The sequence below is a fragment of the Macaca fascicularis genome, chromosome 17, assembly GCF_037993035.2.
Source record: "Macaca fascicularis isolate 582-1 chromosome 17, T2T-MFA8v1.1".
In the NCBI taxonomy this organism is placed as follows: Eukaryota; Metazoa; Chordata; class Mammalia; order Primates; family Cercopithecidae; genus Macaca; species Macaca fascicularis.
The window spans coordinates 4,645,087-4,666,444 of NC_088391.1; the positions used below are offsets into that span (position 1 = coordinate 4,645,087).

General features: G+C 47.7%; 2 protein-coding genes across 11 annotated transcripts in view; one reads left to right on the plus strand and one right to left on the minus strand.

Moving 5' to 3' along the window:
• The window catches only part of SPATA13 (spermatogenesis associated 13), a 327,141-nt gene that overhangs the window by 126,119 nt on the left and 179,664 nt on the right, over positions 1-21,358 (plus strand). The window lies entirely within an intron of this gene.
• On the minus strand, positions 421-12,607 carry LOC107127914 (importin-7-like). The gene is given in 6 exon segments (XM_065533378.2): positions 421-823; positions 7,925-8,063; positions 8,378-8,793; positions 8,795-8,989; positions 9,322-9,906; positions 9,908-12,607. Coding segments are annotated over 6 exon segments (1,896 nt in total). The 5' UTR covers positions 10,066-12,607.

Consider the following 21,358-nt stretch of genomic DNA (forward strand, 5'->3'; position numbering starts at 1 on the left):
AAGCCACGGAGCGGGTGACTCGGGAGAGAACACAGTGAGAGCCACGGGGGGGTGACTCGGGAGAGGACAGGGCGAGAGCCATGGAGCAGGTGACTCAGGGGAGGACAGGGCGAGAGCCACGGGGCGGGTGACTCAGGAGAGGACAGGGTGAGAGCCACGGGGTGGGTGACTCAGGAGAGGACAGGGTGAGAGCCACGGAGAGGGTGACTCAGGAGAGGACAGGGTGAGAGCCACGGGGTGGGTGACTCAGGAGAGGACAGGGTGAGAGCCACGGAGCGGGTGACTCAGGAGAGGACAGGGTGAGAGCCACGGGGCGGGTGACTCGGAAGAGGACAGGGTGAGAGCCACGGAACAGGTGGGTGAGAGCCACGGGGCGGGTGACTCAGGGGAGGACAGGGCGAGAGCCACGGGGCGGGTGACTCAGGGGAGGACAGGGCAAAAGCCACGGAGCGGGTGACTCGGGAGAGGACACAGTGAGAGCCACGGGGTGGGTGACTCGGGAGAGGACAGGGCGAGAGCCACGGAGCGGGTGACTCGGGAGGACAGGGCGAGAGCCACGTGGCGGGTGACTCGGGAGGACAGGGTGAGAGCCACGGAGCGGGTGACTCGGGAGGACAGGGTGAGAGCCACGGGGCAGGTGACTCGGGAGGACAGGGCGAGAGCCACGTGGCGGGTGACTCGGGAGGACAGGGTGAGAGCCACGGAGCGGGTGACTCGGGAGGACAGGGTGAGAGCCACGGGGCAGGTGACTCGGGAGGACAGGGCAAAAGCCACGGAGCGGGTGACTCGGGAGAGGACACGGTGAGAGCCACGGGGTGGGTCACTCGGGAGAGGATAGGGTGAGAGCCACGGGGCAGGTGACTCGGGAGGACAGGGCGAGAGCCACGTGGCGGGTGACTCGGGAGGACAGGGTGAGAGCCACGGAGCGGGTGACTCGGGAGGACAGGGTGAGAGCCACGGGGCAGGTGACTCGGGAGGACAGGGCGAGAGCCATGGAGCGGGTGACTCGGGAGAGGACACGGTGAGAGCCACGGGGTGGGTCACTCGGGAGAGGATAGGGCGAGAGCCACGGAGCGGGTGACTCGGGAGGACAGGGCAAGAGCCACGTGGTGGGTGACTTGGGAGGACAGGGTGAGAGCCACGGGGCAGGTGACTCGGGAGGACAGGGCGAGAGCCATGGAGCGGGTGACTCGGGAGGACAGGGCGAGAGCCACGGAGCGGGTGACTCGGGAGAGGACACGGTGAGAGCCACGGAGCGGGTGACTCGGGAGAGGACAGGGTGAGAGCCACGGAGCGGGTGACTCGGGAGAGGACACGGTGAGAGCCACAGAGCGGGTGACTCGGGAGAGGACACGGTGAGAGCCACAGCACCTTATGATCTAGTCTCCGAAGTCACACGCCATCATTTGTGCAGTGTCCTGTTGGGGTCCCAGCTCAGCTCTGTCACTGTGGGAGGTGAGTATACAGATGTCCTAGACCATTCAGGCTGCTATGACAGAACACTGTGAACTGAGTGGCTCACGAACAACAGAAATTTCCCACAGTTTTGTGTGCTGGGAAATCTAAGATGAAGGTGGCAGCAGGTTCAGCGTCTGGTGAGCTCCTGCTTTCCTGGGTGGCATCTTCTCACTGTGTCCTTGCGTGGTGGACAGAGCAAATGAGCTCTCAGGCGCTAGTCCCATCATGAGGACTCTGCTTTCATGACTCATCACCCCCCAAAGGCCCACCTCCATCAGAAGACGGCTGCTGACTGCACCTGCCATCCTCCAAGACGGGGGACACAGAACTGGGAGACACACACATTGAGAGCTGAAAGGCCTGGACAGCAGCAGGCGGGGATCGAGGGGCATCTTGGAGGGTGGCTGCCGCAGTAGCATTTCCTGGGCCTGTGCTTTGTGCCTTGCACTTATCTCCTGCACTTGGTCTTCACTATCTCGGGCAGTCCCCACAACAACTCTGTCTAGGAGTTGATTTTACCCTCATTTTACAGAGGAAATGTCTCGAGAGGGTGATGCATGTACCCAATGACTCACAAATGCAAAGTCGCTGAGGTAGGATTTCAGCCTAGTTCCAATGGTCTCTGAAGCATGAGGGGTTCACCATTGCCATAGACTTAACTGTGTCCCCCAAAATTTGCATGTTGAATTCCTACCCCACCATGTGCTGATGTTTGGAGAAAGGGCCTTTGGGAGGTAATTAGGCTTAGATGAGATCATGAGGATGGGGTTCTCATAGTGGCATTAATGCCATCAGGTGAAGAGACACCAGAGAGCTTGTGTCCTCTCTCTCTGCCATCTGAGGACACAGTGAGAAGGCAGCTGTCTGCAAGCTGGGAGGAGAGCCCTCACCGGGAACTTAATCAGAGGGCATCTTGGTCTTGGACTTCCCAGCCTCCAGAACTCTGAACAAAGTTCATGTCTGTTATTTAAGCCACCCAGTCTATGGAGTTTTGTTAGAGCCAGCCCAAGCTTACTAAGATAATCAGTATGCTGCACTTTTATAAATGTAGTTTTTACATTTATAAAAACAAAAGAGATTTGCTGCTCTGTAATAACTGTACCTACACTGTAGATGGAATAACAAATCTACATACAGGTTTAGTAATCTATATGTAGATATAGAACATAGTGTATCTCATAGAGGCAGTGTCTGTGGTCTGGTGTTAATTTTAGGAATTAGCCATCATTGACTGGGCCTTGTCCAGGTTTTCCTCTCTCTTGTCCTGGCTTTGTAACCTAGTTATCCTTGTCTTTGCTAACCCATAACCAAATATTGTATCGGGACTATTATGCCGCTACAGATGATGCAGTTTGGGTTTACAGTTTCTCACCATTTAGACAATACCTCATCAAATATATTTCTGTATGACTTTAGTGATGTCAGTTTTTGATTCATTCCTGCATAGATCTGGGCAAATTGTAGACCTTAGGAGGTGTAGTCACCATCCAGTTCTCTAGACCTGCTTACAACATTTTTCTCTGAGTTTTGTTGTCCCAAAAGGAGGCTTCCTAAAATAGCCTTTAAGTGCCTTTAAAAAGAGAAACAGAAAATAAGAGGAAAAAAAAAAAACACCCCAAACTCATTCCTTTACTGTGATGTGACCGTCCTCCCAAGACACTGCAATGACCTGAGTTTTGCTGTTAATTTCATTCACTTGTTTGGGCTATGTAGGTCCTGCCTAGAACTGGAATGTCATTATGTAAAGAAATATTTTTTGTTTATATTCTTTAATAGTACCAGTAATGTATATCTTATTCAGCATCGACAATATAATCGGGTAAACCTCACATCATCAAACTCACGTTGTAAAAATTATTTCACTTTTCAAAAAAATGGCATTTAAAAACCTGAATGATGTTAGTTATCTTTTTTTTTTTTTTTTTTTTTTTTTTTTGAGACGGAGTCTCGCTCTGTAGCCCAGGCTGGAGTGCAGTGGCCGGATCTCGGCTCACTGCAAGCTCCGCCTCCTGGGTTCACGCCATTCTCCTGCCTCAGCCTCCCGAGTAGCTGGGACTATAGGCGCCCGCCACCTCGCCCGGCTAGTTTTTTGTATTTTTTAGTAGAGACGGGGTTTCACCGTGTTAGCCAGGATAGTCTCGATCTCCTGACCTCGTGATCCACCCGTCTCGGCCTCCCAAAGTGCTGGGATTACAGGCTTGAGCCACCGCGCCCGGCCTGATGTTAGTTATCTTAAAGAAGTATGTAATATATTTTTCTGGCTATCAGCTCCATTTGTTACAACCAACTACAGATTATAAATTGGTTGATCAAAACTCTAAGAACAGAAAACCAGAAGCCGCAGCATATGAGGAAATCTGGAACAGCACAGAACTCCAAACCTGAGCGTAGACCACCACCAGAGAAGCCAGGTGCTGGGAAAAAGCACTGTGTGTTCCTCCACCTGACATTGTTCTATGCCTGAGAGCACTCACTCCCCATCACAGTCTCTTTTTGCCACCAGGGGTCTAATCCCTAATTTACAGATAAATTATTTCTAATTTACAACAGAAAAATGTCATGTCTGCAGAATTGCTTATGCATTTCTGAAAATTACAAAACTACTCTTACTAGTTACTCGTGGCACATGTGGATTATTTATACGTGATACATTCGGGAACCAAGGAATTCCTAAGCACAGGAAGCTCAATTCACTGAAATGTAGAATCGTTACAAAGCACATGTCAGATGTGGCTTATTCATTCCAAGCTTGTAGCCTGCGTCAGTCTCCTAGGTGGTTTATTAAAACACAGATGACTAAGCCCCACCCCCAGAGTTTCTGACCCAGTGGGTCTGGGGTAGGGCCTGAGAATCTGCATTTTCACCAAGTTCCTGGTGATGCTGGTGTGGTAACTTCAGGTACTACACCCCAAGCAGGACTGCGTGATTCTGTTTTTTAGGGACAGGGACCACATGATAGTCTTACCCATCTCTAGCCCTGGTGTGGTACCTAACACATAATCACCTCTCAATAACAAATAATAGCAACAGGAAGAAGAACTAACGATTATTTGGTACTAACCATGTGCTACTTCCTGTGTTAAGTGCGAACTTTACAAAGTTTATAACTCTATCAGGTAGACACTGATAGAGTTTTTTTTGTTTTTTTGTTTTTTGAGATGGAGTCTTGTTCTGTTGCCCAGGCTGTAGTGCAGTGGTGTGATCTCGGCTCACTGCAACTTCTGCCTCCTGGTTTCAAGTGATTCTCCTGCCTCAGCCTCCTGAATAGTTGGGACTACAGGCACCTGCCATCGTGCCCAGCTAATTTTTTGTATATTTAGTAGAGACAAGGTTTCATTATGTTAGCCAGGATGGTCTCGATCTCCTGATCTTGTGATCTGCCCAGCTTGGCCTCCCAAAGTGCTGGGATTACAGGCATGAGCCACCGCACCCAGCTGACACTAACTTACATTCCCATTTTATAGAGGGGAAAAATGGAACCTTAGGGAGGTTAAGCAACTGGCCCAAAGTCACACGGTCAGTTTGTGGTGGGCCCCTAGGAAAAAAAAAAAGGTTCTTGAGCAATGTTCCCAGGAATATTTAAAAAAAATTGTGTACAAATTCAACAGAAAAGTTTTCAAATTGATAGGGAGAAAAAAACGTTGACCAAACTTGACTTTGCAAACCATACTTTTTCTCAGAAGCTGCTAGATGTTTTCCAGTGAGCCCAGACATGTAGGATACCACCTTCACAGGCATCTCTCAGAACTTCTTCTGGGGAATGCTTTTGCTCCAGCTGAGGCAAACGTCTGTGAGAACCTCTGCATGGTGTCCACAGCTCTCTCTAAAGGGTCCTCAAAGGCAGCCCATGACTTAAAACAGCAGAGCCCCTTTGCAAGCTTTGTCTCATCTGTTTCTTCTAATTTAGCAAAAGAATCTGAACTCCTTGCGGTGATGGTCTTATCTCCTGGCTTCACTGTAAACAATTCAGGATTCCTGCTGTGGCTGCCAAGGAAGGAAACCTGGGAGAGTTCCCAAGGCCCAAGAGCGGCCAGCTCCTGTGCATGGCAGGCAGAGCTAATTCTCCGTCAGTCTACGCATGCCAGGAGAACGCTTTTTCTACGCATGCCAGGAGAATGCTTTGGGACTGTGTCCTGATAGTAAACACCATGCCGTTTAGACAGAATTCCCATTAGCTTTTCCATGGGGGAGCAAATGCGGAAGTTTTCTTCAGATAGCTTGCAGTTTCCCAGCCGTCCCCAGCCCTGCCCCCACAGAGTGACAAGAAACAATCACCAAATGGCTGTTGTTCCATCGATCTGTTTATTTCTCTGTCTTGGGGGCGAATGGATCAGGTGCAGGCCTGCTGTGGTGTGTATCAGGCGTTTAGGCAATCCTCAGCCCTGTCTCCCTCTGTGCCTTCCTCCCTCCCCGGAAACTCTTGGGATTCTGTTTCCGCCTCTGAAAAAAAAAAATCAGGGTTCTACTGCTACTGTTTAATTTCCTAGTAAGTGGTTATTGAGAAATTGGAGTGTGACTCCAGGGAAACACTGCGGACTGTGAAAGACTCACGCCTTTGCCAAGCAGACGCTCTGGGCGAGTCGCCTGGGTCACTAACTTTGGCACTTTGGCTGTGTTGCTTTTCTTTGGGGAAGATTTATGGCCAAGTTGTCTTTACTTGCCTGTGTCCTTATCAGGCACAGCAGCAGTAGGAACCACAAGTAAAAGGAGTTAAATTTCTCCACCTTTTACTCATCAGGAGCGTGGTCTTCAGGGTCAGGCTGCCTAGATTCAGATCTGGCTGCACCACTCACTAGCTGCCTGGCCTTGTGTAAGCCACTGCACCACCCTCTGCCTCTGTTTTCTCACGTGAAAAGCGAGGACAATAGTATTATCCAGTTCCTGGGTTCCGTGAAGGTGAAATACTACTGCTTATGAATTGGCACAAAGTAATGCTCCATAATGGCTTGTTGTTATTACAAAAGCTTAAAATCGAAATTAAGGTATCCTCTTAAAAAAGTCCTTGCACATGTTTAGAAGCTGGCGAGGCTGCCACATGTTTTCTTTGCCTACCAGCTACTTACAGTTTACAAGAAGAAATGGGGCCAAACATGGATGGAGAGAAAAGCACCTTGAGTTCTCCTCCCAGGGGTGAAATCAGGTACAGCACTGTCACGAAAGAGCGGATGGTACTGACTGTGGGAAGCTTCCTGGGGTCTGGGTCTGAGGAAGAAAACTGCAAGATAACAAACGATAAGGAGGAAGTAGGAGTGCCTGCTTGCTTTTTATTTTTTTTCCGAATTCAGTTCTTTTAATAGATTGCATATACAGATGTTTAGCCATACTCTTAGATGAACTCTTTAAGAGCAGAACTTTAGATCCAATTTATATGCTCTGGATACCACCTTTCTTATTTTTTTACAGTAAGGTCTGGTATTCAGACACCCACTTGTACACTGACAGCTTTAAGAAAAGCAGGACACAGAGGGAGTTGTCACTTTTAGCCGTAATGAAATACCACTAACCCCTTTTTACAATACCGAGTTCAAGTCACTGTCAGAGGCTAGCGCACCACAAAGTCACCAGGTACAAAATTGCTAGTTCATTTTTAAATTAATAACTTGAAATTACCCTTGTCCCCCACCCCATTACATCTTTTTATAAACAGCAAACATTTTGCTATTTTATACATAGGCTAGCAGGCTTGTTTCAATATGAAAGTGCTAATTCATTTACAGATTTTTATAATGAGTTATGTAGTGCTACAATAAATGTCCAATAATCTACACAGGAACAATGATGAATGAAAATGATGAGGATTGAATAAGGCTATCATTATCTTATATTATTTACGTATAAAGAATAGATACCCAATGGTGAGGAAGAGACAGAAATTGGGCAAATACTCATAGGTGTAAAAATTACATCTACCTTTTTTTTTTTTTGAGACGGAGTCTCGCTCTGTCTCCCAGGCTGGAGTGCAGTGGCCGGATCTCCGCTCACTGCAAGCTCTGCCTCCCGGGTTTACGCCATTCTCCTGCCTCAGCCTCCGGAATAGCTGGGACCACAGGCGCCGCCACCTCGCCCGGCTAGTTTTTTGTATTTTTTAGTAGAGACGGGGTTTCACCGTGTTAGCCAGGATGGTCTCGATCTCCTGACCTCGTGATCCGCCCGTTTCAGCCTCCCAAAGTGCTGGGATTACAGGCTTGAGCCACCGCACCCGGCCTACATCTGCCTTTGAGTTCATACTGTAAATGAGACGTTTTAAGTAGTCCTGTAGCCCGTGCCTATTTTTTCGTTAGAAAAGGAAAAGCTGCCTGACATCCGCTCTTGTTTCAGATTTCCACAGCTTCCCCTTTGAAGCTTCAGAGTCAGGATCTTACTTTCTTCAAAAAATAAAGAAAATATGCCCCCTGAGTTACCTCCCATCTCCACCCCCCACCCCTACCCCCCATCCCCACCCCCCATCCCCAACCCCCACCCCTACCCCCCGACCAAAATCCGGCTGGTTTCTTTTCCAGTGCCAGGCTGCATGATCAGGTCCCATCTCTGGGGTTGTTGTTTCTTTTTCCATCTATTGATCATTAGTTTAGAATAGATAACATGAACCAGTTCTGGAACCACGACTAGGAGGAACACAAGCTGTTCACTACAGTCACACAGCAGGAAAGAAAGAGAGAACTCAATTCATCCCTGGTGCTGGGCCTCCGAAGTTGAAAGAACTTGGCACAAATGGGGCACTGAATTTGTATCCTCCATGCTTCTCAATCATTTTGGATTCATGGGCTGCTCTCCTTTGATCAGTCAGAGTTGCTGTATACGGTTTTCTTTGCTGTAACTCTGTTTTCTTTGTTCTTCATTAAGACAATGAGTCAGAGCCTGATACCACACAGGATTACGATTTTGAATCGTTCGAAAGATAACTTTAAATGTCTGATACTCATCAACAGGGTTATCTTCATTATCAATGATTGTGGAATAGCCTTCCAGAAAATTCTCTTCCACATCATCATCTCAATCTTCACCATCTCCATCATCACCAGCCTGCTTAGCCAGAATCTCCAAATATTCTTGCCCATCTTCATCAATATCATCTTCATCACTCCCCAGTTCCTCTGGTCAATGCCACGCCCTTTGCACTGCAGAATGATGACCTCAAACAATTTTGCTGTGTGACACTCTGCATCTTCTCCTGCAACTCCTGTAAAAACCTTTTTGCACAGACTGTATATCATTTCAAGATAATTGGTGTCAGACAGAAGTGTGTCTGTATCAACTGCTACATAGTTATGAAGGAAGGGCATCATATCTGTAAAATAATTAAAGCCATCTTGCTCAAAGACTTCAAATACAAGGTAGCTGCCACATCTGTGGAGACACTTGTTCACATGTCAAACTGTGCGCTAAAGAGAAGATCTCAGAGAATTCTAAGACATGTTGTTGTAAAACAGTACCAATGACCTGTAAGCAGATTCCCTCGAGCTGTTGGGTTATCTCTTTATGATCTTCAACTACCCTCAGTGTGTCAATTGTATTAAGAATTCCCATAGCAAATATTTGAGAGAATACCTTTTAGTTTAATGCATAGTTAAATTCATCCTGTAGTGTTCCTGGAGGAGCTAGAGCCTGGTCGTAGGCTACGACTCATCAATTAACTTCTACAGTGGAGACTACTTCTGGGACTGGAATATAAAAAAGAATCAAAGGTTTTGATTGTGAGTTGCAATAAAGGGAAAGACCATGCTCAGAGCAGTGCCAGCATCTGAAGTGTGGAGCCTTACCCATTTTATCACCTACAACGGAAGTAGTTAACTGGAAGAGATCACCAAGAAAATAAAAAGAGACTCATTCAGTGGGGGGGAAAAAAAAAGAATTCCCATAGCAGTAACTGCTTTGTCATCACTACCTTCATCATCTGGCCCCGTCTGGATTACTTGGTTAAATGTCATTGCCAAATGTTGTGTCATTTCTACTGCAATAGGAGTAATTTCTTCACTATATTCATGGATCATTTTCTGAATTACATTGGTAAGGTCACCATTTTCTGTTTCTCTTGTAATACAAAAAAGAGCCTGCATGACAGGTCTGATGAATGGCATGGTATATTCTTTAGCTTTTTCTTGATTGCTGATCAATACTTGAAGGGCAATGGCAGCTTCCACTTTCACAAGCATTTCTCTATCATCAATCAGACATCTTCTTGTTAGCTCTAAGGCTGTTTGAAGGTTCTGATCACTTTTGAACTTCACTTCACAAAAATAGTAAAGTACCCAGCAAGCCCTTGCTCTCACGTAGCCTAGTTCACTGCTAAAGAGAGGGAGTACATGAATCTGCAACATGCATTCTGTCTGATCTTTACAGATCTTTTTCTTCAGAAGTATTTCAGCTAAAGAGCCAATCCTATGCAGGGCTCCATCGTTTTTTCGAGGCTCAGCATTTGGTTCTGTAAGAATCTGGTAACAAAATCCCAGTCTTTTGCAGTACCTCTTTCCTCTTACTACAGGCTGTAAACAGAAGTGTCTGGGCAGCAGTGGTAGGAGAAAGGAAATCTTCAAACACATCATACTTTGTGCGTATATATTCGTAAGGGTCTTCTTGCCAAAGTTCCTCGTCGGCATCTGTGCACATCAGTGGAAAAATAACATCTCGGATAATGTCTTGTATATAGGGCTTCAGATTCTTCCAGATGAGAGCATGAGAAACTTCTTGATTAATAAAAATTACAAAGGCAGTGAAGGCCCATTGGGGAATATACAGGAATGTTTAAAGCAGAAAATAAGTCATTTAAAGCTCCTCCACCCAGAGATCATTGTTAATTCCCTAACACATTTCCTGTTTTCAGGCTTTTGAGATAACCTGGGCAGACTCCGGCCATGGGAAAGGAAGGCTCAGGAGCCATGTGAGATGCTGGTGCCGTCCAGCATGGCCCCAGCTAGGAAAGGATGGGCCTGGGGTTCTGGGCACACACAAAGCAATGGGATTTGTCAGAATCATCACCAACCTCCTCTGAGCTGGGGCAGCAGAGTGTTCTAAGCCCCCAGCAACATGTAAATTCACCAAAGAAAGCAGTTACTAGAGTTCATACAGAGAAAGCAACTGATGATAAACTGACTTTTGGTTTTTAAAGATTTGGTGTATTAAAATGTGTTTTTGTTGTCTTTAGTAGTCTACTGACACCACCTTAGAATCTCTCTCATTCATTTCCCATCTGTAAGATGAGGGAGGTAACAGCCACACTTCTTTCTCTGAAGTTACAGACTCCCAGGGAGCAGGTTGCTGAAAGCTCTTTGAGGATACAGTCTAGGTGTAGAGCCCCCCCAGTATCTAACATAACAGAAGGACAAGGTGGATAGAAGGGCAAGGTGCCTCTCCAGGGCAGCTGCAGAGTATCAGACCTTCTCGAAGGAAGGCGGAAGCCCTGATGGGACGCAGTGGTCTCATCTGGGTTCTGGTGAGAGTGGCAGCCCTGGAGGTGAATTTAGTCATGGTCCATCCAACAGGTCTAACTGGACATGGCATTCCACCTCTTCAAAAGCTGAACAGCCCACTTGACAGAAGTTTTCAAGTTTGGTTTAGCAATTCTATATTGTATAGATACTGCTTTTGTCTGCTGTAATAAACGAGGAGTTATAATTACTCCAAGCTTTGTTCTTTTTTTAATGTGTACACTACTTCTACATAATCAATGGTTGGTCCATTTTGTTAGTTTCTTACATTCCTCATAGACTGGTCTGAATGTTTGCAGTGGGATCAGACGTTACTAGCATATTGTCAGATTTTTTTGTCTTATTTTTTTCTATCACAGCCAGCCTGCCTGCCTAGATCTGTAGAACTAAGTCTCATTCAGGTCAAGGATCATGTGCTTGAAAGGAACTGAAACTCATTCACAGGGTGAGAGCGGGTAGTGGCAGACAGGAAACATTAGAGAATGTCAGGGAAGGCAGGGGCTCTCCCCGGTATTTCTCCCAATGGCCCCATTGTCTCTCCTCTCTGACGTGTGTTTCCTTTATCCCCCAGCCCCGGACCTATACTCTCTGTGAGGCTCTTAGTTTCTGCTCCCGCATCACATCAGCTTGCATGGAGAGGCAGCCGCACTGGCTCTGGAATTGGTGCTTAATGGCTCAGGGCTCACCTCTTCTGCTTTCTTCAGCAGAGGAGCCTGCAGGCTCCACGTTAGGGAGTTGCATCTCCTAACAGAGAGGGAGAGGGAGGAGCCCCCCTTGACTTAGAGTAGAGAAACTTCCTGTCATTCCTAATGAGAGTCACCTCATTGTCTTGGGAAAAGCAACTTAGGACATTTCAAGCCTCAGTGCAGGGAAAAGGCAAAGGGAAGGCAGGAACGAGGGGGCCTGGTGGGGGTGTACAGCAGATTTCTCCTTTTCCACGCCTCCTTCAGCATACAGAATACAAATGATCTCTTGAGGAGTTGTATGGAGCAACCTAAACCACCCCCAGCACCATTTCTAAAATTCGCCAATTAGATCCAAGTGGTTTAAGGAGCAAGGGAGGATAAGCAGAGTCCTCACTTCACCTAGCGAGAATTTACTAGCCAGGGAATTCTTCCTTGACTTAGGTGAGATTGTCAAGGTTCAAGGGATGGATATTTTTGTTGCTCAGGAGCAGGAAGGAGGCAAGAGTTCATTTTGGAGGTGAGGAATAAGGAGGAGGGCAGCCCAAGGAAAGGTACACTTGGAAGGAGTGAAAAGGAATCAGGAGGCAGGACACAGGAAGCCTAGTGCTGTTGTTGACAATAGGTGCTCAGTAAACTTTTGGTCAATTAACTGGAAGAGTAAGGAAAAGATGGATGGAAGGCGAAAGGGGGCCCACTCTGGAATGTGGATTTCGAATGATCCCTATTCCCTATGCCTTTCCCTGCAGCTGAGAGCACCTGCCTTTGGCTCTGCTCCTGGCTTGGGCCCTGTGGTTCTTGGGGAGGTAGGAATAGAGCAGGGGAGCCAGCAGCCCCCTATCAGACAGGCAAGAGTCTTGCATCTTCCCTTCTGATGCATTCTAGAAGTGATGAGAGAGCATCGTCCTCTGCTCCCAGTCTGTTGCAAGAGCCTGCTGGAATTCCGCTCCCTTCTCTGCCCTCACTTGCTACAGGGACTGCCTCTCCAGGATGAAGTCATGGGGGCGGGAGCCATGGGGAGCCTTTGTGGCTGTGACCCATGATTGAGTCTGGGGGAGGGTTACCTGGAGGTGGGGTACAGCCTACGGCCAATGAAACAGTTTTTTCACAGCATTAACTTAATGGGAAATGGAGGGACTCAAAAGCAGATCTCAGTCTTGTGACTGCCACGCTCTGCTCTGACCTGTGGGGCTGACAGATTGCTCTTCAGTAAATGTTAGACTTGGGTAATTTTCTCCTTCATATCCCTTAAAACCCATGACAATTGTGTTTATCCTGGAGTTTCCCTGACAAGAGAAAGCGAGCAAAAAATAAGTATTTACGTATATATGTTTGTGTGTGAGAGAGAGAGAGACAGACTCCCATGGCATAGGACAGAGATAGATTCTGTCACTCAGGCTGGAGTGCAGTGGTATGAATATGGCTCACTGCAGCCTAGACCTCCTGGACTCAAGGGATCATCCCACCTTCGCCTACTGAGTAGCTGGGACTACAGGCGTGTGCCACCATGCCCAGCTAATTTTATATTTTTTGTAGAGATGCAGTCTCACTATGTTGCCCAGGCTGGTCTCAAACTCCTGGGCTCAAGCGACCCACCTGCCTTGGCCTGTCAGTTTGGAGATTTGATTACAGGCATGAGCCACTGCACTCAGTCCGTTATTTTTATTATTAGCAGCTCTGGGAATCTTTACCATAAAAGTTTTCTCCCTATATAGATAACAATGGGAAGATTGGAGATTGTGAAATCAAACAAAAATGGGTTTAAATTCTTTCATGTTCATTATCTAATGTGTGGTCTTATCTCATCTCTCTGAGACCAGTTCCGACATTTGTATAATGACATTAGTAATATTACCTCATTAACGCATTGAGGATTTAGGTGGAGAATACCAATGTTGAGGTAGAAATGCCAGTCAATCCTGGCAGGAAGGGGGATGACTAGAGGACTGTTTAATAACGAGATTATTTACAAAGGTGTGGCCAGGGTAGGAAGCAACAGGGACAGAGCTTACCCGTGCTGGTAGCAGTGAGGCTACCCTCTCCAGCTCTGAGGGGTTGGGAGTAAGGCATTGCTAGAACCTGCCTTGCAGGTGCTGTGTGACCTTTAGTCAAGGGACAAAGCCATCCCGCAATGACACCAGCAGGAGGAGTTTACAGCTGGCGTCATTTCCCTCTCTCTCCCTCCAGTTCCCTGCCTGGGCTCCCTGCCCATTGCTCAAATCCAACCAGAGGCCAGAGGGCAGGGGAGCCCCCGCAGGTAGTCTACGGAGGGCAGCCTCTGGGGGCACAGCAGCTGGAGAAGGGTGAACCATAGAGTGAACCAAGGAGACAGAAGATCTCCAGCATAGCAAGAGCTCAAGAAATGAGATGACTATGATGAGTCATTCAAGTTCAGTGTAGAGTCTTCCAGCCCATAGCTGGAAGAACAGGCATTTTTTTCTTGAGAACAGGCATTTTTGTTTTCTCACAAAGCATTGGTAAATCTCCACACAGATAATATGTGCCCATCAATGGTTGCTGATCACTGTTCAGCAACCACTGTTGGGCAAATTTTTTGATCATGGAGCAAAAAATGTTGACTTGTGAGCAAGTTTAACATTTGAAGTTCAAAGACAATGGTACGATAAATTTAAATTGCACAGCAAGGAATAAAAACAGGACAGGCATCAAGTCTGGTACAGCTTCATTTATTTCTTACTTTTGCTACCGAATTGAGTTTGCATCCAAGTGCTCCTCACGCTCCCATTGGCAGAATGATGAGGTAATGAACTAACAGCATTTACAGCAAATGACAGCAGATTGTTCTGTAATTCAGGGGCTAACCTACATGCCACACAGTGGTCTTTTGATGTCTGTGAATTTCTTCAGGGTGGGTGGGGAAGCTTTTTGCTTATAGGGGAAGGCTCTGGATGGACTGAGCCTCTGACGTATCAACCGTAAGTCCTGGGGTCCTGGGGCTTTATTCAGAGGAAGAAAGCAGATTCTACAGGCCGCAGTAGAGTGGTCTGTCCCGGAACCAAGCCGTCTGCCCTGAGAATTGGACTCCACGGTGGCCAACTGGACATTGTCCTTGTGCCCGGAGGGGTGACCTACACGTGGGACAGGAAAGGACATTGTGGCTTCGTCACCAGAAATGCTCTGCCAGGTCTGTCCTTCTGGAACTTGCCTAACCTGCTCTGCAAAGGTTTCAAGATATTCTAATGCATCCACTTTAATTTATTCAAACCCCAACGTACAGTCTGATTTTTCTGGCTGCTGGCTAGCTGGGTGACGAGAAGGGTGTTGCTAAGAGGTAAATAAATGATGGAGCAGAGCCACCAGGAAGGTCCATGGGGCCTCCACAACCGCACTGGGCCCCTGGCCCGGAAATCTGCATTCTAACACTCCTCACTGATGTGGACAGGCCTTGTTTTAGAAACAGGACTCCCAGGAGCAAGGGAACCAAAAAGTGTATTTCAGGATAATTTAAACATAAAAAAAGTCCTACCTTATTTAAAAAAACAAAAACCTGCTTACTTCCCTTAAAAAATATGTAGTTAAGGTTAGCCACTTGCACTTATTTGTAGAATAATTGCATTGTGCTTACATTTCTGGCAGGCAAAATGGCATTTTATTACCAATCGGTCTGGCAAGAACACAAGCGATCTAAAACCTTTTTTTTTACCTTTTTTTCTCACTCAAGATCAAGTAATGATGGGTTCCACTAAAGTCTTAGTAGAACAGCCCACCTGTGTGACTGCTGAAAACTGGGTGACAAACTCTACACGGGGGTAGGTGACCCGCTCTGTTGTTGTCACCCTGGGACACCGCACCATCTGTTTGTTGAGTTCCTCTGATGGGCTGACTTCTGAGGATCCTGTGCTTTAACGAAGTGGCTTCTGCAGCGTAGGCTTTAAATCCAAAGTCCAGGTGGTGTGGGCTGAAAAAAGGAACTGTCCGGACTCTGGTGCTAGTGTCGGGTGGGTTTCCACAGCCCACGCTGAATGCTGGGGGTCAGCGGAGCAGCCAGGCATCAAAGACCGAGTGCAGAGTCTGTCCCACGTGGGCGGGAGGGAAAGGGAATCCCAGATCTGACTTTCATCCTTCAATTCCCATGCGCGATTTTCTCTAACTTCCGTGTTTCAGGATGGAAAAAAAATTGCCAAAACACACAGAACAAGGCTAGTCCAGAGAATTGTTGAGGATGTGACAGAAAGTTTAAACTTAAAGTTCTTATGGCCCTCGACGTTCTGGAGTTAGAGGAGGGGAGAAGGTGCTCTGCAGAGCTGAGGTTTGCTGGAGGCCTAATCCTGAAATTAGTAGGGACTGGTTTGTTATTTGGCTGAATCACCTGCCTGATGCCTGCCTGAAGTCAGAGGAGATGGGCAGGGCCACCCTGTGTATGGAATCAAAGGAAGAGCTAGTGGCTTCTGGTTCCTGGCCAGGTTTCTGTCTGTGTCTGCTTTAAATAGGCTCTGTACACCCAAAGGCTGTATGACGGACACATATTTATTATTCAGGACATAAGACAAACTTTCGCCTGGCATAAGCCCACCGTGTGGCCGAGGCCTGCCTCAGTCCCTGTATGGTGAGTGCTGCTGTGCCTGCTGCCCACGTCCCCTGGGCTGAAGACCTGTGCCACGGCTCTGGGGCAAGGGTGGGGATTAAAAACCTTAGGACCTCACAGGACCCTGGGGTCCCAGCCTTCGGTTGCCTGTACTGCTCCCCAATGGAAAAATTCACCTGGGAGTCCCTCCAAGTCCTCTGTGGGTTAGGGAGGTGCAGAGAGGTGGGTGAGGTAGCCAGGAGGCTACTCCACTCTGCCCCTTTCTTCAAGATGTTTTCTTTCTGCCCGGAGTGGTGGTGAACACACAGGCTGACCTCATGCCTGTATTGCAGGGTCTGTCTGGGCTGGGGCAGGTTTGCACCCTGCCTGGGTGCTCGGCACCTTGTGTGAAGGGGATCAGTCAGGGCAATCACCTGCACCCCGGAGTCCACCCTGGAAGCCAGGGCTGGCACATGGCTCCACACACACAGCCAGCGGGACTAGGACTAAGTGAGCAGAGCCCAGTTCTTCTCGTTCCCAGTGTGAGCTGACGTGGGCGCCTCCCCGTAACTGGATCAAAAGGAGACTGCTTGGCAAATACAAATGAAAGCACAGTCTAGGACCCAGCCGACTGGAGAGAAGGCATGAATCAGAGAAGAGAAAAAATGGGAAGAGGTCAGAGATAAAGGCAAAGCAGAGTTGATGAGAGCTGTAGAGGTACGTGGGAGGAATAGTCAGTGTTCTGATTTATTGACTACCTTTCAACTCATTGTTTAGTGTCATGGGAACAAGGCGTTTATCAGACAAGATCAGAAGTTTAAAGGTGGCCAGCTTTATGGGGTTAATAACTCCGTGTCCATGTTCCCTAAGTGAAGTGAATAGCTCTTTGTGCTGATAGCATGCTGAAGGATTCACAGTGGTTTAGAAAAAGCACAGACCACATGTGAAGAAGTAACCACTTATCAGATGACTGTGAAGGCAGAAATCAACAGAACCTGTAAACACACTATTTTCCTGGACCTACATAAGTGCCTATTCAGACGCTGACTGCTTTTTAAAACCTTTATTTTTCTCCCTATAGGCTTTGCATATGTAATGTAAGGAGCCGGGAATCTGCAGGTTAAACTGCTGAAAAGAAAACTCTGGTGAGCTATGGAGGAATGAGACAGGGTTCTTCTTTTTTTTTTCTTTTTGTTTTGAGATGGAGTCTGCTCTGTCGCCCAGGCTGGAGTGCAGTGGCTGAATCTCAGCTCACTGCAAGCTCCGCCTCCTGGGTTCCCGCTGTTCTCCTGCCTCAGCCTCCTGAGTAGCTGGGACTACAGGTGCCCACCACCAGGCCCGGCTAATTTTTTCTATTTTTAGTAGAGATGGGATTTCACCGTGTTAGCCAGGATGGTCTGGATCTCCTGACCTCGTGATCCGCCCGTCTCGGCCTCCCAAAGTGCTGGGATTACAGGCCTGAGCCACCCGCCCGGCCGAGACAGGGTCCTTAAGGGTAGCGGGGCGCTTTCTGGCTTCATCCTGATTCACTTGTTTGCCTTCATGTGAATCTCCGTATTTTCTGAAATAAAACCCATCCTAAACGACAAGGATTGTCCAGTAAGGAAATTCAAGAGAGTTTCATATAAGCTTGAAAGTCATCCAGAAAAGGAATTAGAAAAATGCTTTGAACAATAGCTGCATTATTTAAATCCACTTATTAGGTGGCTGCTTTGAAGAGACAAATGCTTATTGGGGTTTTTAAGTTCTTGTGCACTTGTTTACAGGAGAGAGAGAGATAAAGGAATTTGCATTACATATGGGCATGTCTTGTTGAGATCAACTAGTCCCCTTTCCTGTGATGCTTCTTGGACTTGTGCAGAAAACGTTGTCCCTCCTTGCCCCAGGGCCGAGGACCAGCTGACTTCTCACCGGACTGACTCGCAAAACCATCTACCCAAAGCGTCTCCACTTACCTGGCCAGAGCTTCATCCTGGCTTCATCCTGATTCACTTGTTGTGTAAGGCACATCACAAGATGTGCCTTATCTTGTCCACCTCAGAATCCTCCAAGGGCCTGGAAATCACTAGAAATCAAGACAAGTCAGATAAAAGGATTTTGTGCTACTTTCAGGTGTCCAGGAAGTAAAGTTTGGATGCTGAAATGTCGAGATTTACAAGATGTTTCAGTGGCTTATGAGAACAACAGAACCATGTACTTAAAGTGGAAAATATAACAGAAAATCTGAAAAAAAAAACTTTCATGCAGCTGTACAAATTACTAGGTTATTGCTCTAACATCTATCTGAGGAAACAGGAGTTTTGCTGAAGGACAGGGATAACCAATGTGCACCCTGGCTGTCTTGGGAAATTGTAACACTTTGGGGGGGCAACTGGGAATAGAGAGGATGAGGACATGAGAAGCCAGGGTGTTAAATGGCAGCATAAAACAAGGGAAGGCATATTAGAGAGGTAGGCAGGTGTGGCAGACACAGCCAACCATCCATTCTCCCTATTTCCCTCAGAACAGCTCACATGTCCCTCAGGGTACCAATGAGCTCGGCTTAGAACTCACAGCTTCCCTGACTCCCTTGCAGCTAGGGTTGACCATGTTACAAAGGTCAGCCAGTGAGATGCACATGGAGTCACAGGCTAAGGCTTCTGAGAAGGTTTCTTAAAGGAAAAGCAGCTGATGTGTTATTTGCCCTTCTCCCTTCTCCCTGGGCACAGAGCTGGAGTGCAGAAGTAGAAACCATCTTGACGCCACAAGATAAATGCCACATGCTAAGTGTAACAGAAGAGAAATCTAGAACAAGCCTGTAACCTGATTGCACTGTGGAGCTGCCATCAGCCTTGAGTGGCTTCCCCCAAAAAACCTTCTGTTATAGGAGAACAGTGAAACTCTATTCAGTTGAGCCATCACACTCACGCTTCAGTTTCAGAGGGCCATCTGGACCGAGTCCTAATTGATGCGGTCCTCCAATATATCAGACCCTGGACAGAAGGCCAAGAGGCCAGAGTTTCAGTCCTGGCTCTGTCCTGGCTCTGTCCTTATTTATGAGTGTGGGACTTAGGTAAACCATCCAGGAACCCAAGCCTCAAACTGGGGGTAAACTAACTGCCAAAACAACATCTCACAGACTGTGTTGAAACTAAAATTATTTAAAAGTATTTGAAAAGTATTAACGTTATTAGGAAAGTACAGAAAGGGGTTAACTCAGTAAGGCCGGGCTTAAGACATTGAGAAAATGTGGTGTTTGGAATTCAAAGTCTACGAAAGGACGGTTGGGCACGGTGGCTCACACCAGTAATCACAGCACTTTGGGAGGCCGAGGCAGGTGGATCACCTGAGGTCCCAAGATTTCGAGACCAGCCTGGCCAACATGATGAAACCCCCCTTCTACTAAAAATACAAAAATTAGCCAGTCGTGGTGGTGCGTGTCTGTAGTTCCAGCTACTCGGTACAATGAGGGCACAAGAATCACTTGAACCTGGGAGGCAGAGATTGCAGTGGGCCAAGATTATACCACTGCACTTCCAGCCTGGGCAACAGAGTAAGACTGTGTCTCAAAAAAAAAGAGAGAAAAGAAAACCAAGTCTAGGAAAGGAAACTTCATACATAGCACACCTGGAGATGATATGACTGTTGAGGCCAGGGAAGGAGCCAACATCAGCAATGGATTCCCACATATTTCCAGCGGGCAGGTGGGTCCAGCAGCAGATATAACTAGATATCCTGTACCCAAAGGCCCAGTGGGATTAGACTGTGCAGCCTGTGCAGATCAGATGATAGCACAGAGATCAAACTGCCCCACCACAAAACTTCCTCTCTGCCGCACTCCTGCACAGGTTGAAGGGAAAGAGAAATGTGAAAGATTTAAGTATTGTAGCCCAGTGAGATTAAGTTAACCTGGTAGAGACTGTGTAAGCCCAATTGGAAATAGCAGGTCCTAGGACATTTGAGATCTACTGTAGAAAATAAAGTTATGTTTCCCTGTGTATTTAAACATTGTAAATTTCAATGCCTTTGCCCATAGCTACAGGAAGCTTAATGTCAGTGGGCAGAAGAAGGACAGACAGGGTCGGACCTGGAACTAGATACCCCTGCTGAGCTGGGGCAGGTGCTAGGGATGCCTGAAGGTGAGGGAAGAAAAGCAAGTCATGCAGGTAAAACACAATAGCTAGAGACAGGCAGCAGGTGGTAGGTAGGCGTAAAGGGGTGTGTGGGGTGGACCATAACATGTGAGGAGGTGGAGTGCGGCACAGGGAGGCCCAGCTGAGCGGAGCACAGCAGAGATACTAGCAGACGGCTGGGCAGGGAAGCTGTGCACACCCACAGAACCAGAGCACAGGGGAGGGGAGGCAGAATAGTGCCGGGGCCACAAAAAGGAAATGGCAAGAGAAGACAGAGCTGTGGTCCAAAGGGGCGAGGGGACAGGGCAAACAATCATTGGCACTAGAGCGAGTCCCCGGGATGTGGGCTCCAGAAGTGACAGCCTGCGTAGAATCAGACAGCGCATCCAGAGTGGAGGTTTCGTGAGCCCCGCTTGGTGATTCCTGGCTGAGGAGGGGCCGGCTCCAGCACCTGGGGGAAACCTCTTTCTGCATGCCTTCCAGAGGTGGTGCTAAGGGTAGTTGCTGGCGGGAGGTGGGGAGCGGGTAGGAAGATGTAGCAAATGTTCCAAACGGAGTGGCAAGGTAGAATGGTACCCAGGTAGAACTCTGCCAGGCGAGAAATGCCAAGAGAGCTACAGAAGCTGTGTCCTTGGCTGTGGGTTTGGGTCCATGAATTTCTCCCTCACTGCCTTTATGCAGGGAGTAATGGCAGACAGTGCCTAGTAGATTTGATATGTTGGTTTCTGGGGCTTTTCCAAGTACCCTAAAACCGTACCATGAAAACTGTAAGCCCTGGCCCCCTTCCCAGTGAGCAGTTATGCTCTGGAACAATCTGGTGCGCTGCTCGGGGCGTGGAACAAGCCTCTGGCTGATTCTTGCTGTTATTTATCACAGAGGCAGATGGGTGGGGGTTGCGCCTGCCGCATAGAGGTTGTGCGGCTGCCGAGAGCGGCACATCTCTTTTTAGCAGTTTAAGCCAGGCCTGGATTAGCAAAGGGTCCCAATGGGAAATGCTTGCAGGAGAGAGGAAAACTGATTTGTTTGTTTAGCACAGGGAGCAGCAGCGGAACATCAGTAGAGAGGATATGCCATCTTGATAGACCAGAGTGGCTTTGACTCATTCAAGAGCCACTGACTTCTATGAGCAGCTGGTCGTGACCCACTGTTCCACCC